Source organism: Anomaloglossus baeobatrachus, chromosome 3 (assembly GCF_048569485.1).
Source record: "Anomaloglossus baeobatrachus isolate aAnoBae1 chromosome 3, aAnoBae1.hap1, whole genome shotgun sequence".
Classification (NCBI taxonomy): Eukaryota; Metazoa; Chordata; class Amphibia; order Anura; family Aromobatidae; genus Anomaloglossus; species Anomaloglossus baeobatrachus.
The window spans coordinates 119,843,809-119,863,173 of NC_134355.1; the positions used below are offsets into that span (position 1 = coordinate 119,843,809).

Sequence of the window (19,365 nt, forward strand, 5' to 3'; positions counted from 1 at the left end):
GAGTACTGATTAGCGGTCACCTGTGAAGGAATCACCGGTGACCGCTAATCCCCCGAGTAACTGAAGTTTCCCCCCCTCTCTCATACTCACCGATCCCCGGCGCTGCACGGCATTCACACTGCTGCGGCGGCTTTTACTATTTTGAAAAAGCCGGCCGCTCATTAAACAATCTCCTATTCCCTGCTTTCCCCGCCCACCGGCGCCTATGATTGGTCGCAGTGAGACACGCCCCCACGCTGAGTGACAGGTGTCACACTGCACCCAATCACAGCAGCCGGTGGGCGTGTCTATACTGTGCAGTAAAATAAATAAATAATTAAAAAAAAATGGCGTGCGGTCCCCCCCAATTTTAATGCCAGCCAGATAAAGCCATACGGCTAAAGGCTGGTATTCTCAGGATGGGGAGCCCCACGTTATGGGGAGCCCCCCACCCTAACAATATCAGTCAGCAGCCGCCCAGAATTGCCGCATACATTATATGCGACAGTTCTGGGGCTGTACCCGGCTCTTCCCGATTTACCCTGGTGCTTTGGCAAATCGGGGTAATAAGGAGTTATTGGCAGCCCATAGCTGCCAATAAGTCCTAGATTAATCATGTCAGGCGTCTATGAGACACCCTCCATGATTATTCTGTAAATTACAGTAAATAAACACACACACACCAGAAAAAATCCTTTATTAGAAATAAAAACACACACATATACCCTGGTTCACCACTTTAATCAGCCCCGAAAAAGCCCTCCATGTCCGGCGTACTCCAGGATGGTCCAGCGTCGCATCCAGCGCTGCTGCATGGAGGTGACAGGAGCTGCAGCAGACACCGCCGCTCCGATCACCTCCACGCAGCTAATGAAGACAGCCGGCGATCAGCTGAGCTGTCACTGAGGTTACCCGCGGCCACCGCTGGATCCAGTGACAGCGGGTATCCTCAGTGACAGCTCAGCTGATCGCGCGGCTGTCTTCATTAGCTGTGTGGAGGTGACCGGAGCGGCGGTGTATTCTGCAGCTCCGGTCACCTCCATGCAGCAGCGCTGGATGCGACGCTGGACCATCCTGGAGTACGCCGGACATGGAGGGCTTTTTGGGGCTGATTAAAGTGGTGAACCAGGGTATATGTGTGTGTTTTTTATTTCTAATAAAGGCTTTTTTCTGGTGTGTGTGTGTGTTTATTTACTGTAATTTACAGATTAATCATGGAGGGTGTCTCATAGACGCCTGACATGATTAATCTAGGACTTATTGGCAGCTATGGGCTGCCAATAACTCCTTATTACCCCGATTTGCCAAAGCACCAGGGTAAATCGGGAAGAGCCGGGTACAGCCCCAGAACTGTCGCATATAATGTATGCGGCAATTCTGGGCGGCTGCTGACTGATATTGTTAGGGTGGGGGGCTCCCCATAACGTGGGGCTCCCCATCCTGAGAATACCAGCCTTCAGCCGTATGGCTTTATCTGGCTGGCATTAAAATTGGGGGGGACCGCACGCCATTTTTTTTTTAATTATTTATTTATTTATTTTACTGCACAGTATAGACACGCCCACCGGCTGCTGTGATTGGGTGCAGTGTGACACCTGTCACTCAGCGTGGGGGCGTGTCTCACTGCAACCAATCATAGGCGCCGGTGGGCGGGGAAAGCAGGGAATAGGAGATTGTTTAATGAGCGGCCGGCTTTTTCAAAATAGTAAAAGCCGCCGCAGCAGTGTGAATGCCGTGCAGCGCTGCGCCGGAGATCGGGGAACGGTAAGTATGAGAGAGGGGGGGAAACTGACCGACAGACTGTGAGAGAGGGACAGACAGACAGAGAGACCGACAGAGAGACAGAGAGACTGACCGACGGACTCAGGGAGATTGACCGACATACACAGAAATAGAAAGAATAGCCGACATCACTAGAAATAAAAACACCAAACGGACACGGACTATAGGTAGATGCATACGTGTTTACTAACGTGTGTGCACATACCCATAGACTTTCATTGTGTCCACGTGTGCGTGCTCCGTGCAGATAACGGACATGCATCCGTGCAAAACGCATACACATACGGATCACGGACACGCACACACGGACATAATGAAATAACGGACGTGTGACCACAATCATAGATTAACATTGGTGCACGTTTGGCCGTGTCTCCGGTATATACGGAAACGGACCAAACACGCACGTGTATCACGGACGTGTGAAGGGGGCCTAAGGCCCGTTTCACACATTCGGCATTTTGCCGGATCCGGCACGCATGCAGTACAGTACAGTCATTTACAGTGGAAGCGCGACACCATGCGGTTGTCACAACCACATTTGTCCCCATGGTGTCGCGCTTCCACTGTAAATGAATGTATTGTACTGCATGCGTGCCGGATCCGGTGACATGCTGGATGTGTGAAACGGGCCTAAAAAGTCATCTCCTTTTCAAACAGCAGGTGGCGCCATATGCATAGAATTTACTAATGGAATGTTTTATGTGTAGAGATTAATTATTGTAACACAAATTATTTTTTTACTGTTTAGGATTCAATACTGAAATTAAAAGAAGCAGAAGAAGCCCAGGTCTCGTTGCAGGCAGAATGTGAACAATATAGGACTATTCTCGGTGAAACGGTGAGAAGCCATCTTTATTGCTTTTCTCTCTTTAACATATACCGTATTTCTGATAGGACAAATGGTTTAATCACTACCAACCAGCAAAACAATTAACAGGACCCTCATACAGTGTACCACACAGATACTCCGGGACAGCTGGACTAGGACACTGCAAATATCCTACTACTTGGCGCCATTCTCAGCACCTCTTCTGATTAGTAGGCCTATGATGGTGTGGCACGATGCATGTTGTGGGCCCTACTAATTAAAAGACGTGCCAAGGACACTGGCAGGTAGAAGGTTCTCAGTGCTCTGGTTCAGTGTCATGGACTACCACTGAACCAGGGACCTTCAAATAGGTTTATTAATCACTACTTTTAACCCATTAATAATGCCTTTCCTCATGACGTTAGTGAGTCATTCCTACCCCGTAACATACTTTTGCATTCCTCTTGACATTGTGCGTTGTCATTTAGATCCAATACCCTGCCATGATGGCCAGATTCAGAATTCGCTCCAATCCCTGACATTAACTGAATTGTTTTAGGTTTCTAAAAATGTTTGTACTCCGCCTCTGCAGCCAATTCATGTTAATGCACCATTATAGGGGTGTGCCATTCTAAGCGCTGATTGGCACACCCCTGGGTTGCTGTGACAGCAGGGGGTCTGCTGAAGACCTCCATGCTTGTCATAGCAGCGCTGAAACCCTGCCTGTGGCTGGGCTTTAAAAAAAGACAGAGATTTTCAATATGTACAGCAATGCTATGGCACTGCTGTATATACCCCTGTGATCAATCCATCGCAGCTTCAAGTCCCCTAAGGAAGAAGAGTGAAAACTAAAAGTAAAAAATAAAGATCACAAAATACACGTCATTGCCATGTTTAGAAAAGTCCGATGTATAAAATTAATAATCATGATCTGTAAATATGTGGGGGTCATACTGTATAAAGGGGGAAGTCAGCATATGTAATTCTGCTCAATATTAAGTGATATATGTTAATATTGTATTAGTTATAACTTATTTTATATTAATATTGAGCGGAATTCATTTCTGTCTTTTGGTTCGGCCCTGCTCATCAGTTCAGTCACTGTCAAAGCAGTGTAATAAGCCCATAACACAAAGCAGTGTAATAAGCCCATAACACAAAGCAGTGTAATAAGCCCACAACACAAAGCAGTGTAATAAGCCCATAACACAAAGCAGTGTAATAAGCCCATAACACAAAGCAATGTAATAAGCCCATAACACAAAGCAGTGTAATAAGCCCACAACACAAAGCAGTGTAATAAGCCCACAACACAAAGCAGTGTAATAAGCCCATAACACAAAGCAGTGTAATAAGCCCATAACACAAAGCAGTGTAATAAGCCCACAACACAAAGCAGTGTAATAAGCCCACAACACAAAGCAGTGTAATAAGCCCACAACACAAAGCAGTGTAATAAGCCCACAACACAAAGCAGTGTAATAAGCCCACAACACAAAGCAGTGTAATAAGCCCACAACACAAAGCAGTGTAATAAGCCCACAACACAAAGCAGTGTAATAAGCCCACAACACAAAGCAGTGTAATAAGCCCACAACACAAAGCAGTGTAATAAGCCCACAACACAAAGCAGTGTAATAAGCCCACAACACAAAGCAGTGTAATAAGCCCACAACACAAAGCAGTGTAATAAGCCCACAACACAAAGCAGTGTAATAAGCCCACAACACAAAGCAGTGTAATAAGCCCACAACACAAAGCAGTGTAATAAGCCCACAACACAAAGCAGTGTAATAAGCCCACAACACAAAGCAGTGTAATAAGCCCACAACACAAAGCAGTGTAATAAGCCCACAACACAAAGCAGTGTAATAAGCCCACAACACAAAGCAGTGTAATAAGCCCACAACACAAAGCAGTGTAATAAGCCCATAACACAAAGCAGTGTAAAGTATCCACATTGCACCTCTTGCATCACAAAGTATCCCCCCAGCAGTACTACATCCTTCACAGGAGCATAAAGTACATCCCAGCAGTCAGAACCTGTTATGGGGGTTGGCAGTTTGAAAGGGAAAATAGGTTTCAAACGTAACCCGGGGTCCTCTATGCGGCGATGGTACTCCGCAAATAAATAATCCAGAGGGCAAGGCAAACGCAACAACTTAAATGGAAGGTGTTAAAAGCAAACACCCGTATGTTGCGTCACACAGGGATGTAAAATAAAATCTCAAAAACCAGTGATGACTTCTCAGAGGTTATGCAAATGAGGGTATATTCGCTGTAACTTGTATAGACTTTACATAAACAGGACCTGCCTATGTGACCCATCTAAAACGTGGAGTAGCCCTCACACAGATCCGGGACATACTGAGCACAGTACCTTCCTAGGTAGCCTAACTAGGGCATGGAGCAGCCTCACACCATCCCAGGCTACAGCATATACGGCACCTGCCTGCCTAAGTGGCCTACCTAGGGTGTGGAGTTGCTCTCTCACAGAACCCAGGCCACTACGAGCACAGCACCTGCTGGAGCAGCCTTACATAGACCGAGGCTATGATGGTAATGGCTACAGAACAGTTTACAGTCTAGATGCAGTGGACTGAACACTAAGATGGTAAGTGCTTCAGGGTGCAATATCGGCATGCTGCCAGTCACCCACACTTACAAACCCCAAATGGGTGTGCCATTGGATGGCTTAAATAAAGTTAGCTCTGCCCCAAACACAACCCCCAGTCTGCTGTGATGTCACCCGGGGGCCAATCCGGAGCCTCCACATTAGCAGGCCTGCTGACGTCACACTACAAATCAGGTGCCGCCACGTCACAGACATGCGCACTGGGCTGATCTTGGCAGTTTGCTTCAGAGCGTGAACATTCTGTCCGGTGTTGTGCAGTGGCAGCCTTCTTGGACCCAGCTGCAAAACAAGAAAGCAACTGCACATCATGTGAGCGCCGTGGACGGTGTCCATGCTGAGCAGCAGATCCAGCGGCCGGCCCAGAATGGGAGACCGGGACACCCGGGATCCAGCCCGTGCTGGAGGAGAGCCCTGACATGTAACAGAACCGCAATGCTGCCATTAGTACCAGTCATATATACCGGGAAGTTTATTTACTTCTACACTTCCCTGCTTTTTTTTTTTCTGGCTCATATTGAGCCACTGGCACAGAGTTGTTTTGATATACGTCAGCTAGGTGCACAAATTACTGGTGTAAAGATTGTCTGTCACAAGGCCAAAAGTGACCAGGTTTTGGTTGGTTGTTCTGGGTTTTTTTCTTGTTCCACCATATAGTTCCATAGATATGGGCCTTATTATTTAGTGCTAATTTTGATGCTCTGAGGGGGCGGGTCTCGCAGGGCTCTTGGGGCGTGTCTTTAGGCTGCTCTGCAATTTTACCTTTTAAATCACGCCTCTTTTTGGCAAAAACTGAAAATTAGCTCTGAATGAAAAGGCCCATGTCTCTGGAACCGTGTAGCAGATTTATAAGAAACAGGTTACTCAGGGGAATGGGCATAAAGTAACAGCAAAAATCATTCACTTGTGCCCATAGTGTGCATCTGGCTATTGTCATTTAGCGATGCCCAGTAGCCCCAACAGTTGTTGCTAAAGACACAAAAAAGTTTCTGAGAACCTCCTTATACATTTGTTTTAATGCTTCTATTGAGCTGCCAATTCCTGGTACAGATGTGAACCTGTGTCTCGCATTTTGAGAAGCCTTGCCTTGTATACTGCATGTAACTTTATAGGGTGCTAGATCTACTATTATAATGGCTGCTGTGATTTAATAATGACAGGAAGGAATGCTGAAAGATCTACAAAAGAGCGTTGAAGAGGAAGAGCAGGTGTGGAAAGTCAAGCTAGAAGCATCCGAGGAAGAGCTCCAGAAAGTAAGTGTGTGTGCATTAGTAGTAACTAGGGATGATCGAATACCTCAAATATTCGACTTCGCGAATATGTTCCGAATACCTCGCCGCTATTCGACTATATGTTGCGCAATGTAAGTCTATGGGAAGCCCGAATAGTACCAAATAGTTGTTATTCGGGTTTCACATAGACTTACATAGTGCATCGAATATTTGCGAATTGCGGCAAGGTATTCGGAAAATATTCGCGAAGCCGAATAATCGAAGTATTCGATCATCCCTAATAGTAACACTGTCTTGTTATTATTTCCCCTATGCAAGCTCTTTCGTTCCCTCTGGCTCGGTTTCGTTCCCTCTGGCTCGGTTTCGTTCCCTCTGGCTCGGTTTCGTTCCCTCTGGCTCGGTTTCGTTCCCTCTGGCTCGGTTTCGTTCCCTCTGGCTCGGTTTCGTTCCCTCTGGCTCGGTTTCGTTCCCTCTGGCTCGGTTTCGTTCCCTCTGGCTCGGTTTCGTTCCCTCTGGCTCGGTTTCGTTCCCTCTGGCTCGGTTTCGTTCCCTCTGGCTCGGTGTCGTTCCCTCTGGCTCGGTGTCGTTCCCTCTGGCTCGGTGTCGTTCCCTCTGGCTCGGTGTCGTTCCCTCTGGCTCGGTGTCGTTCCCTCTGGCTCGGTGTCGTTCCCTCTGGCTCGGTGTCGTTCCCTCTGGCTCGGTGTCGTTCCCTCTGGCTCGGTGTCGTTCCCTCTGGCTCGGTGTCGTTCCCTCTGGCTCGGTGTCGTTCCCTCTGGCCCGGTGTCGTTCCCTCTGGCCCGGTGTCGTTCCCTCTGGCCCGGTGTCGTTCCCTCTGGCCCGGTGTCGTTCCCTCTGGCCCGGTGTCGTTCCCTCTGGCTCGGTGTCGTTCCCTCTGGCTCGGTGTCGTTCCCTCTGGCTCGGTGTCGTTCCCTCTGGCTCGGTTTCGTTCCCTCTGGCTCGGTGTCGTTCCCTCTGGCTCGGTGTCGTTCCCTCTGGCTCGGTGTCGTTCCCTCTGGCTCGGTGTCGTTCCCTCTGGCTCGGTGTCGTTCCCTCTGGCTCGGTGTCGTTCCCTCTGGCTCGGTGTCGTTCCCTCTGGCTCGGTGTCGTTCCCTCTGGCTCGGTGTCGTTCCCTCTGGCTCGGTGTCGTTCCCTCTGGCTCGGTGTCGTTCCCTCTGGCTCGGTGTCGTTCCCTCTGGCTCGGTGTCGTTCCCTCTGGCTCGGTGTCGTTCCCTCTGGCTCGGTGTCGTTCCCTCTGGCTCGGTGTCGTTCAGTCTTTCGTACTCTCCTTCTTTCAATCTCTTTTCTTCCTTCCTTCCGGGGGACAATGCCTGCTATGATGTCTCTATATACTGCACACAGAGACATTAGGGATTATTGTTATTCTTTCTCTGTAGCACATAGACACACAAGCATTAGCAGCACGGGGAAAATGATACAGAAATACTGAGCTGTGTAGCTATGAATCCAGCACTGAAGGGAAATACAATAGATGAAGGATGCAGCACGATCTGCCTGGCCTACCATGGTGTTGAATGCTTCTCTGCTCTTCTCCCGCCATAGCATTTAATAACAGCTGTAACCTGATATTTCTTTTAGGACGCCCCTGATCCACCTTGCTTTGATCAAAAACAGTTATTTTCTTCAGCGCTCTATTGGGAGACCCAGACGATTGGGGTATAGCTACTGCCTCCGGAGGCCACACAAAGCACTACACTAAAAAGTGCAAGGCCCCTCCCCTTCTGGCTATACCCCCCCGTGGTATCACGGGTTCTCCAGTTTTCAAGCTTTGTGCGAAGGAGGTCAGACATCCATGCATAGCTCCACAGATTTTAGTCAGCAGTAGCTGCTGACTATTTCGGATGGAAGAAAAGAGGGCCCATATAGGGCCCCCAGCATGCTCCCTTCTCACCCGTTGATGGTGTTGTAAGGTTGAGGTACCTATTGCTGGTACGGAGGCTGGAGCCCACATGCTGCTTTCCTTCCACATCCCCCTGGGGGGCTCTGAGGAAGTGGGATCCTGCCGGCCTCAAAGCTCTGACGCCGGGCTCCATCCACAGACCCATTTGAACCTGCTGGATACGGAGCTGGAGTACCGTTCAGGGACATGGCCCTGCACCATTACAGGTACTCTGTGTCCCCGTACACACAGGCACAGCACACTCCAGACTTGCTGGGTGTGCTAGTGCGCCGGGGACAGTAAAGGGTTACAGTCACTGCAGCTTTGCTGAGTGACTTTGTGTATTGGGAACTACCGCGCCGGACGCTCCGGGAGCGGCGGCGCGGCTGGGACTTGTAGTTCGCCGGGGACTGGGCGCCGACCGCGCCTTTACGGCGGCGGCGCTTATAAATCCAGTCCCCGGCTTCTGCGGCCTAGTGCCGCTTCGTTCCCGCCCCCTCCCTGTCACTCAGGGAAGGGGACAGACGCTGAGCAATCAGCAGCGCCGAGGGCTGGAGCCGTATTTACATGCTCCAGCCCTCTCACTGCACACTGTCGGACGCCGGATTCCCGCTCTGACTTGGGGGCACGCCCACGGCCCGCCCCTCCTCACACGAGCTGGGGAAGACGCCGGCAGCCATTACTGCAGTCCGAGCTCGGACTTTCGGCAACCAGGCAGGACGGTGGCGACCATACACCCGCTTATAGGCGGGCGGTAAGCGGCACACATAGTGCTGACCCCAATATATACTGCAGTGTGTACATGTGTATTTTAACTGCATAGGTCGCTATATGCCCGCTTGGAGAGCGACACATCAGCAGCAGGAAAGCAGGTGTGCTAAGGCACAGGCTTTCTAGGCTGCTTGTATTGCACGTACTGAAGTGTTCATTTGTGTTTATGCTTGTATGCTATACACTGCACTGTACAGTCGCTAGTCTTAGCTATATTCTCCTGGAATGGCTAGACTACAGCAGCAGAAAACCAAGGGTGCTGGGGCACAGGTTTTTTTCTATGCTGCTTGTATTGCATGGGCTGCAGTGTGCATTTGTACTTGTGCTTGTATGCTATACATTGCACTGTATGGTCACTCTTCTGGGCTATATTCCCCTAGATGACTAGTCTACAGCAGCAGAAGAGCAGAGGTGCCAGGGCACAGGCTTCTATGCTGCTTGTATTGCTTGTGCTGCAGTGTTCATTTGTACTTTATGCTTGTATGCTATACATTGCACTGTACGGTCACCAATCTTGGCTATATACTTCTAGATGGCTAGTCGGCAGCGGCAAAAAAGCAACACAGATTTTCAGTGCTGTTTTTACTACATGGGATGCTGTTCATGACACCGTCCCATTGTGTGCATGCTCCCCTGTAGCACTTCGTCTGCCGGGGTCTCTAGCACTTCGTCTGCCGGGGTCTCTACTAGTCGTGGCCAAAGAAACCACCTGTCATCCCTGTCCAAGGACAGGGACGGAGTTGCAGTTTCGACAGATATATTGTCATAAGATAGAGACTTGCAGTCCAGACAGGCCATGGGCAATCTTCCTGACCAACCTCATTTGGAACGGGGGGGTCCCAGGAGGACTCTCTGTATGATAAGGCAGCTCTCCAGGACTTTGATCCTGACATCGCTATCAATCCGGATACACCGGATGGTAACGCCATACGGAATGATCCTATAGCGTCCATCAATGGAAGGTTGGATCTTTCTCCCTCAGCTCCCCCAGTGGAGGAGTCAGCTTCACAGCAGGAGAAGTCCCTTTTCAGTATCTCAAACGGATATTGAGTATTTTTCTGGCCACGCTGACTTCAGAGAAGCAGTCCAGAAACACCACGCTTACCAGATAAGCGTCTTCTCCAAATGTTTTTAAGATACACGTTATCCCTTTTCCCCTGACGTGGTCAAGCGCTGGACCCAGGGTCCAAAGGTGGATTCTCCAATCTCCAGGCTTGCGTCTAGAGCCATAGTTGCACTGGAGATGGGGCTTCACTTAAAGATGCCATTCACAGACAGATGGACTCTGGTTGAAATCTGTCTAGGAGGCTATCGGCGTGTCGGTTGCTCCGGCATTCACAGCCGTATAGGCAACCTAACCTTTTCAGCTGTTCTTGCGCAGCTGGCCTTGAGCACATGTACATCTGTACCGCAGAGGCGTCCGTAACTCCGCAATGTCTGCACTGCGACTTACCCTATTAATGCTGTCCTAAAAGTACAGTCGAGGTTTCGGTCCTTCCCAAGCTCGGGCAGGTCCCAATTGTCCTCGTGCAAAAGGGCTACAAAACCTCAGACGGGCTCAGATTCCGGCCGGGCTCAATCACGCCCAAGGAAGGCAGCCGGAGGAACCGCTACCAAGGCGGTCTCCTCATGACTCTCAGCTCTCTCTCTCTCTCCGCATCCGCGGTTGATGGCAGACTCCCCCGCCTTTGGCGACATTTAGCTGCCACAGGTCACAGACCGGTGGGTGACGGACATTGTGCTCACGTGCACAGGACAGTGTTCTGTTCTCGTCCTCCGACTCCATTCTTCAGAACGGCCCCACCTCCCCACCGAGCAGATGCCCTGCTGCAGGCGGTGGACGCTCTAAGAGCAGAAGGAGTGGTGATCCCTGTCCCCCCTCAGGAACGAGGGCGAGGGTTTGTACTCCAATCTCTTTGTGGCTCCAAAAAAGGACGGCTCCTTCCGTCCTGTTCTGGACCTAAAACTGCTCAATAAGCATGCGAACGCCAGGCGGTTCCGGATGGAATCCCTCCGATCCGTCATTACCTCAATGTCTCGAGGAGACTTCCTTGCCTCAACAGACATCAAAGATGCCTATCTCCACGTGCCAATTGCTACGGAGCACCAACGTTTTCTACGTTTTGTGATAGGAGACGACCATCTTCAGTTCGTAGCTCTGCCATTCGGTCTGGCGACAGCCCCACGGGTGTTCACCAAGGTCATGGCAGCAGTGGTAGCAGTCTTGCACTCTCAGGGACACCCGGTGATCCCTTACTTGGACGATCTACTCGTCAAAGCACCCTCCCTCGAGGCATGACAACGCAGCCTGAATGTTACGCTGGAGACTCTCCAGACTTTCGGGTGGATCATCAATTTGGCAAGGTCAAATCGGTCACCGACTCAATCACTAACGTATCTCGGCATGGAGTTCACACTCTATCAGCGATAGTGAAGCTTCCGCTGAACAAGCAGCGTTCACTGCAAACAGAGGTGCAGTCTTTCCTTCAAGGCCAGTCGCACCCCTTAAGGCGCCTCATGCACTTCCTAGGGAAGATGGTAGCAGCCATGGAGGCAGTTCCCTTTGCGCAGTTTCATCTGCGCCAACTGCAAGGGGACATTCTCCGCCAATGGGACGGGCAGTCAACCTCCCTGGACAGGAAAGTCTCCCTTTCCCAGACGGCCAAGGACTCTCTGCAATGGTGGCTTATTCCCACCTCATTGTCACAGTGAAGATCCTTCCTACCCCCATCCTGGGCAGTGGTCACGACAGATACGAGTCTGTCAGGGTGGGGAGCAGTTTGTCTCCGCCACAGGGCTCAGGGGACGTGGACTCAGCAGGAGTCCACCCTTCAGATCAATGTTCTGGAAATCGGGGCAGGGTATCTTACCCTACTAGCTTTCCAGCAGTGGCTAGAAAGAGAGCAGATCCGAATCCAGTCGGACAACTCCACAGCGGTGGCATACATCAACCACCAAGGAGGGACGCGCAGTCGGCAAGCCTTCCAGGAAGTCCGGCGAATCCTCATGTGGGTGGAGGACACAGCATCCACCATATCCGCAGTTCACATCCCGGGCGTAGAAAACTGGGAAGCAGACTTCCTCAGTCGCCAGGGTATGGACGCAGGGGAATGGTCCCTTCACCCGGACGTGTTTCAGGAAATCTGTCGCCGCTGGGGGGTGCCGGACGTCGACCTAATGGCGTCTCGGCACAACAACAAGGTCCCGGCATTTATGGCACGATCGCGCGATCACAGAGCTCTGGCGGCAGACGCCTTAGTGCAAGATTGGTCGCAGTTCCGGCTCACATATGTGTTTCCACCTCTGGCACTCTTGCCCAGAGTACTGCGCAAAAAATCAGATCCGATTGCAGCCGCGTCATACTCGTCGCCCCAGACTGGCCGAGGAGATCGTGGTACCCGGATCTGGGGCATCTCACGGTCGGCCGACCGTGGTCACTACCAGGCTGGCCAGACTTACTGTCCCAAGGGCCGTTTTTCCATCGGAATTCTGCGGCCCTGAACCTGACTGTGTGGCCATTGAGTCCTGGATCCTAGCGTCTTCAGGATTATCCCAAGGGGTCGTTGCCACCATGAAACAGGCTAGGAAGTCCACCTCTGCTAAGATCTACCACAGATCGTGGAAGATTTTCTTAACCTGGTGCTCGGCTCAGGGAGTGTCTCCCTGGCCATTTGCATTGCCTACTTTTCTTTCCTTCCTGCAATCGGGGTTAGAAAAGGGCTTGTCGCTCGGCTTCCTTAAGGGGGAAGTCTCGGCACTATCCGTGTTTTTTCAGAAGCGTCTAGCACGTCTTTCTAAGGTGTGCACGTCCCTACAGGGGGTCTGTCATGTCGTACCCCCGTACAAGCGGCCGTTAGATCCATGGGATCTCAACAGGGTATTAGTTGCTCTCCAGAAGCCGCCTTTCGAGCCTCTGAAGGAAGTTTCCTTTCTCGCCTGTCACAGAAGGTGGCGTTTCTCGTGGCGATCACATCGCTTCGGCGAGTGTCTGAGCTGGCAGCTCTGTCATCCAAGGCTCCCTTCCTGGTGTTCCACCAGGACAAGGTAGTGCTGCGCCCCATTCCGGAGTTTCTCCCTAAGGTCGTATCCTCATTTCATCTTAATCAGGATATATCCTTGCCTTCCTTTTGTCCTCATCCGGTTCACCGGTATGAAAAGGACTTACGTTTGTTAGATCTGGTGAGAGCACTCAGACTCTACATTTCCCGCACGGCGCCCATGCGCCCTTCCGATGCACTTTTTGTCCTTGTCGCTGGTCCGCGCAAGGGGTTGCAGGCTTCTAAAGCCACCCTGGCTCGATGGATCAAAGAACCAATTCTAGAGGCCTACCGTTCTGCGGGGCTTCCGGTTCCTTCAGGGCTAAAAGCCCACTCAACCAGAGCCGTGGGTGCGTCCTGGGCATTACGACACCAGGCTTCGGCTCAACAAGTGTACCAGGCAGCTACCTGGTCCAGTCTGCACACTTTCACCAAGCATTATCAGGTGCATACCTATGCTTCGGCGGATGCCAGCTTAGGTAGAAGAGTCCTGCAGGCGGCAGTGACACCCCCGTAGGGGAGGGCTGTTTTGCAGCCCTAACATGAGGTATTTCTTTACCCACCCAGGGACAGCTTTTGGACGTCCCAATCGTCTGGGTCTCCCAATAGAGCGCTGAAGAAGAAGGGAATTTTGTTACTTACCGTAAATTCCTTTTCTTCTAGCTCTTATTGGGAGACCCAGCACCCGCCCTGTTGTCCTTCGGGATGTTTTTGTTGTTTGCGGGTACACATGTTGTTCATGTTGAACGGTTTTTCAGTTCTCCGATGTTACTCGGAGTTAATTTGTTTAAACCAGTTATTGGCTTTCCTCCTTCTTGCTTTGGCACTAAAACTGGAGAACCCGTGATACCACGGGGGGGTATAGCCAGAAGGGGAGGGGCCTTGCACTTTTTAGTGTAGTGCTTTGTGTGGCCTCCGGAGGCAGTAGCTATACCCCAATCGTCTGGGTCTCCCAATAAGAGCTAGAAGAAAAGGAATTTACGGTAAGTAACAAAATTCCCTTCTTTTTCAGAGTAAATGATGATTTCAGTGGGGGAGTGGAAAAAGTGGCTCTTAAGTGGAGAAACATATTTCTCTGACAAGATATATTGCAAACATATTTTTTTTTAATATAGGCTGCAAATATTATGCAATGTTGTTTGCTAATACATGACAGTGTGTTTGTGCAATCACATTGGCTATCCTGTATTAGCAAAGTAACAAAAAGGCTGTTGTAATTTCCTGCATTTTCTGATTGTTACTGTGATGTTTTATTTAATGAATAGATTTAACACTATAAGTCATTAAAGCCTAGAAATGTCACCACAGTGTATTAGAGACGGGTCCTCCTTACACTTTTTTTTTCTTTTTTTTTTTTTTTTTTACAGTCACAAATTCAAGTAAAATCTTTAGAAGAATCTTTAGAAAGACTGAAATCAGAAGTGCAAAGTACGGACCAGGTATGACGGGTGAATGGTGCAAACAAGCAACACCAAGCCCTGGATGTCGTCACATCATTCTGCAGACATTCTGCTTATTTTATCTGTGACTGGATGTGAATATTGTTATTTTACTTAAATATTGTGCACATGTAATGCATAGAAAACCTATGGTAACTGTGTACAGGCGCAGTATAGATAATGCTTTAAAGCGGGTGCATGTGGCAATCTGACATCCAGCACTTGCACCTATCAACTGCTTTCAGTTCCGGCTGTAGCCAAATATTCTCAGTGTACAGAGCTGGAACAGCACAGCTTCATACTACGCGGTGTAATGGCCATTCTCAGGGACGGCTGTTTAACTACTATTAAAGTGAATAGTATCTATTGAACTGCAGCAAACCAATAAAGGTCACTTACAGAGCGTACGGAGCTATGCTGTATCCAGACTGTACAGCCAGACACAGGTCATTAATATTTACGTTCTGGAGCCCTTTAACCACCCTGCACTGAATTATGCTGGCACAAACCAGTCTCTGTAATCCACCATATATAGAAAAAAACACATTACTGTCCTTGAAATCCCTCATTCACATATCCCGACCAGTGGATTTTAAACTAATGTATTGCTGTCATGATCCAGGCCGGCTTTTCCCTGCTGCTGGTTACACCCAGCTCTGGCCTGGTCATATCAGGGGTTAACTTCCCTTGCCTCGTTCTGGATCCCAGGACGCTATATATTGCCTCTCTACCTATGTGTCAGTGCCAGTGATATTTCTGCCTTGCAGCTTGTATACTGGCTCTGGTGAGAGTTCCTGATCTGTCCTGCCTCCCTGCTACTGTGTCCTGACTTGTACCCTCCCCCGTTCGTCTGCCTGTCCCGGTCCCTGACTTTCCTCTCCTGTCTGTTGTTTGTGTTTCCCTCTGCATACCTGATCTCCTGGCTTCTGACTCGGTTCTGTTTTCTGACTTTGATATTGATCCTCCCTTTGCAGTGACTTGACTTTTCTGGCTAGACTCTGACTGTTTGACTACTCTATTGCCCCCTGGTGGTTCACCTGTTAATTGCCTGCTGAAGTTACTCTGCTGTACTTCAGCTGCCTTTGTCTCTCCACTACAGTCTTACTTTGTCTCTCCACTACTCTGCTGCCGCCTAGTGGGGAATACACTGTACTACGTCTTACTAGCCCATTGTACAGCATGACAATTGGGGTCTTAACAATCTAATTAAATACCAGTGATGCACAGTGTGGATTCTTTTTGCATTGCTCCCAGTGACATACAGTTTGTCTTTTAGCTGAAGGAGTGCATTGCTCTTATGGAGGCGCAGCTGGAAACACAGATGAATACATCCAGCACAGAGTGCCAGACGTACTCTAAAGAGGTGGAGAGTGTAAGTGTCCAACTTATGTCTACACGCTGTTTCTTGTTAACCTCTTCACGCCCGGGTGATTTTTTTTTTTTTTTTTTTTTTTTTTTTTTCCTTTTTTCCCCCATTTTTAATATTTTTTTCCTCCCCTTTTTCTAAGTACCATAACTTTTTCTTTGTATTTTTCCATCAGTATAGCCATATAAGGGCTTGGTTTTTGCAGGACGACTTGTACTTTTGAACGACACTATTCATTCTGCCCCACAATGTACTGGAAAACGGGAAAAAATTCCAAGCTCGGTGAAATTGCAAAAAAAGTGCAATCGTACTGTTATTTTTTTTTTTTTTTTTTTTAATTTACCGTGTTCATCCTATGTTAAAATTGACTTGGTAATGAATTCCCCAGGTCAGTGAAAGTTTGTAGATACCAAACATGTATAGTTTTACTTTTATCTAAGGGGTACTTTGCACGTTGCAACATCGCTACTGCAATGTCGTCGGGGTCAAATCGAAAGTGACGCACATCCGGTGCCAGTAACGACATCGCAACGTGTAAAGCCTAGATGCACCGATAAACGATCGCAAAAGCGTCGTAAATCAGTGATCTGTGCAGTGTCGGTCATTTTCATAATTTCGCTGCAGCGACAGGTACGATGTTGTTCCTCGTTCCTGCGGCAGCACACATCGCTGTGTATGAAGCCGCAGGAGCGAGGAACATCTCCTTACCTGCTTCCACCGGCTATGCGGAAGGAAGGAGGTGGGCGGGATGTTTACGTCCCGCTAATCTCCACCCCTCCACTTCTATTGGCCGCCTGCCGTGTGACGCTGCACGACCCGCCCCCTTAGGAAGGAGGCGGGTCGCCGGCCAGAGCGACGTCGCAGGGCAGTTAAGTGCGTGTTAATCTGCCGTAGCGATAATGTTAGTTAGATAATGTAGAAGGAAATCGTAAAGCACAAAACGAATTCTATAACTTCAAATCAAATTGCAGCACATATTTTGAACATATCAAGAAGCCCAAAAGACTGAGCTCACACCATAGAAGTTAAAAGTAAGTTTAAGCTACTAAAATCATCAGTGGCACCATCTGAACAATACTCACGTGCTTTTACAACCTGTGACATTGAAATTGCCCTTGCTGAAACTAAAATTAACAAAGCTCCCGGCTCTGATGGGATCCATCCTGAATTTCTCAAAAACTGTGGACCTTATGCAAAAAAATGGATGGCAAAGTTCTTCTCAGATATTATGGAGAATGCTCAAGTCCCTAGTAAATTAAAACATGCCAAAATAATTGCATTGTTAAAACCTGGGAAGCCTGAAGATAATCCATCAAGCTATAGACCCATTGCCTTGTTGAGTTGCTTATATAAGCTCTTAGAATGCTTAATATATAACAAGATCAGTCTAAAGATTTTCGACTCAATACCTATAGAGCAAGCCGGCTTCAGACCTGCTCGAAACTGTAGTGACCAAGTCTTAGCTTTGACAACTCTCATTGAAGCTGAATTCCAGAAGAACAAGAAAGTTTCAGTGGCGTTTATCGATCTCTCTGCTGCATATGATACTGTGTGGAGGGAAGGACTTTTATATAAATTTCTGAAGGTGATTCCATGTAAGAAAATGATGTACCTCTTGAACAATATGATTGCAAATCGAACTTTTCATCTTATTATGGGCGATTCAACCAGTTGTAAGAAATCTTTAAACAACGGACTGGCCCAGGGATCAGTGCTGGCACCTCTCCTGTTTGCCCTGTACCTAGCTGATATTCCTAAAACAGTGTCACGGAAATTTGGATATGCCGATGACTGGGCACTTGCTATGGTAAGCAAAACAATGGAAGAAGCAGAGGACGTTCTTACAAAAGATCTTAGTGTAATGGGAAAGTACTTCCAACAATGGAGATTAAAACCTAACCCATCAAAAACGGAAGTTTGTTGCTTTCATTTACACAATGCAAGTGCCAAGACTGAACTTAAAGTACAATTTGAAGGCCAATCTGTTAAACACAATTTCAATCCTAAGTACTTAGGTGTAACCCTTGATAGAAGTCTAACTTTTAAATCCCATCTGGATAAATTGGCGCAGAAACTGAAAGCACGTAATAATATTATTCAGAAACTTTGTGGATCCTCCTGGGGCTCGGCAACATCTGTTTTGAGAACATCTACTCTTGCCCTGGTGTACTCTGCCGCAGAATACTGTGCTCCAGCATGGTTAAATAGCTGTCATGTAAACTTAATTGACACTCAGCTGAACAACTCTTTGCGTATAATATCTGGTGCTATTAGACCTACACCTGTTCACTGGTTACCTGTGCTGGGTCATATCGCACCCGCAAATCTAAGAAGACAAAAGCTCCTACTTAAAGAGTACACTAAAGTAGTGAATAATGAAAAACTTCCAATACACCAAAATATCAGAGATGTTACAATACAACAATTGAAATCAAGACATCCACCACCCATCCGAACTGCAATCACCTTGCATGAACAAAACTTCAATTTAGAGGAGAAATGGCGAGAACTTTGGGTCAGTGTAGTAGAAGGTGATCCCCAAATGTTCCCTAATTTACAAAACCCTCCACCAGGCTTCAATCTACCAAGGAAAACATGGGTTACTCTAAATCGTATCAGAACAAACTTTGGCGTCTGTGCAGATTTTATGTATAAGTGGGGAAAATATGACTCTCCGACCTGTGACTGTGGAGCAGTTGTTGAGGAGTGCCCCCTGAGATCCTACCATGGTGATAAGAAGGATTTCTATATTGTAAATGATAACGCTATTGCATATATAGAAAATCTTGATATTCAAATTTGATTTTTATCCTTTCTTTGTCGCTCCATTGGGAGACCCAGACAATTGGGGTGTATAGCTTCTGCCTCCGGAGGCCACACAAAGTATTACACTTTAAAAAGTGTAACCCCTCCCCTCTGCCTATACACCCTCCCGTGCATCACGGGCTCCTCAGTTTTGTGCTTTGTGTTGAAGGAGGCACACATTCACTCAAGCTCCACATTTTAGTCAGCAGCAGCTGCTGATTATATCGGATGGAAGAAAAGAGGGCCCCAGGGCCCCCGGCATGCTCCCTTCTCACCCCACTAAGTCGGCGGTGCTGTTAAGGTTGAGGTACCCATTGCGGGTACAGAGGCTGGAGCCACATGCCGTTTTCCTTCCCCATCCCTTAGAGGCTCTGGGAGAAGTGGGATCCTAACCGGTCATCCAGGCACTGGGACCGGGCTCCCTCCGCAGCCCCTGTGGGGATCTGCCGGACAGGAGACTTAATATCATCAGGGACAGGCCCTGCATCCAAAAGGTACTCTGTGTCCCCTTGGGGACGGTGTATGGAGCGTTCGTGTCACTGACACTGCAGCGGCTGCTGTATTTTTAGGACGGCCGGGACTACCGCGCCGACCGTGCCTGTTTGTCGGCCGCG

General features: G+C 48.7%; 1 protein-coding gene across 4 annotated transcripts in view; it reads left to right on the plus strand.

Moving 5' to 3' along the window:
- Positions 1 to 19,365, plus strand: part of RRBP1 (ribosome binding protein 1) — a 181,532-nt gene that overhangs the window by 119,142 nt on the left and 43,025 nt on the right. For all 4 annotated transcript variants that reach the window (XM_075339404.1, XM_075339405.1, XM_075339406.1 and 1 more), the window contains exons 15-18: positions 2,513 to 2,602; positions 6,365 to 6,457; positions 14,509 to 14,580; positions 15,857 to 15,952. In XM_075339404.1, the coding sequence (XP_075195519.1) occupies positions 2,513 to 2,602; positions 6,365 to 6,457; positions 14,509 to 14,580; positions 15,857 to 15,952 (351 nt within the window). The remainder of the gene's footprint in view (positions 1 to 2,512; positions 2,603 to 6,364; positions 6,458 to 14,508; positions 14,581 to 15,856; positions 15,953 to 19,365) is intronic.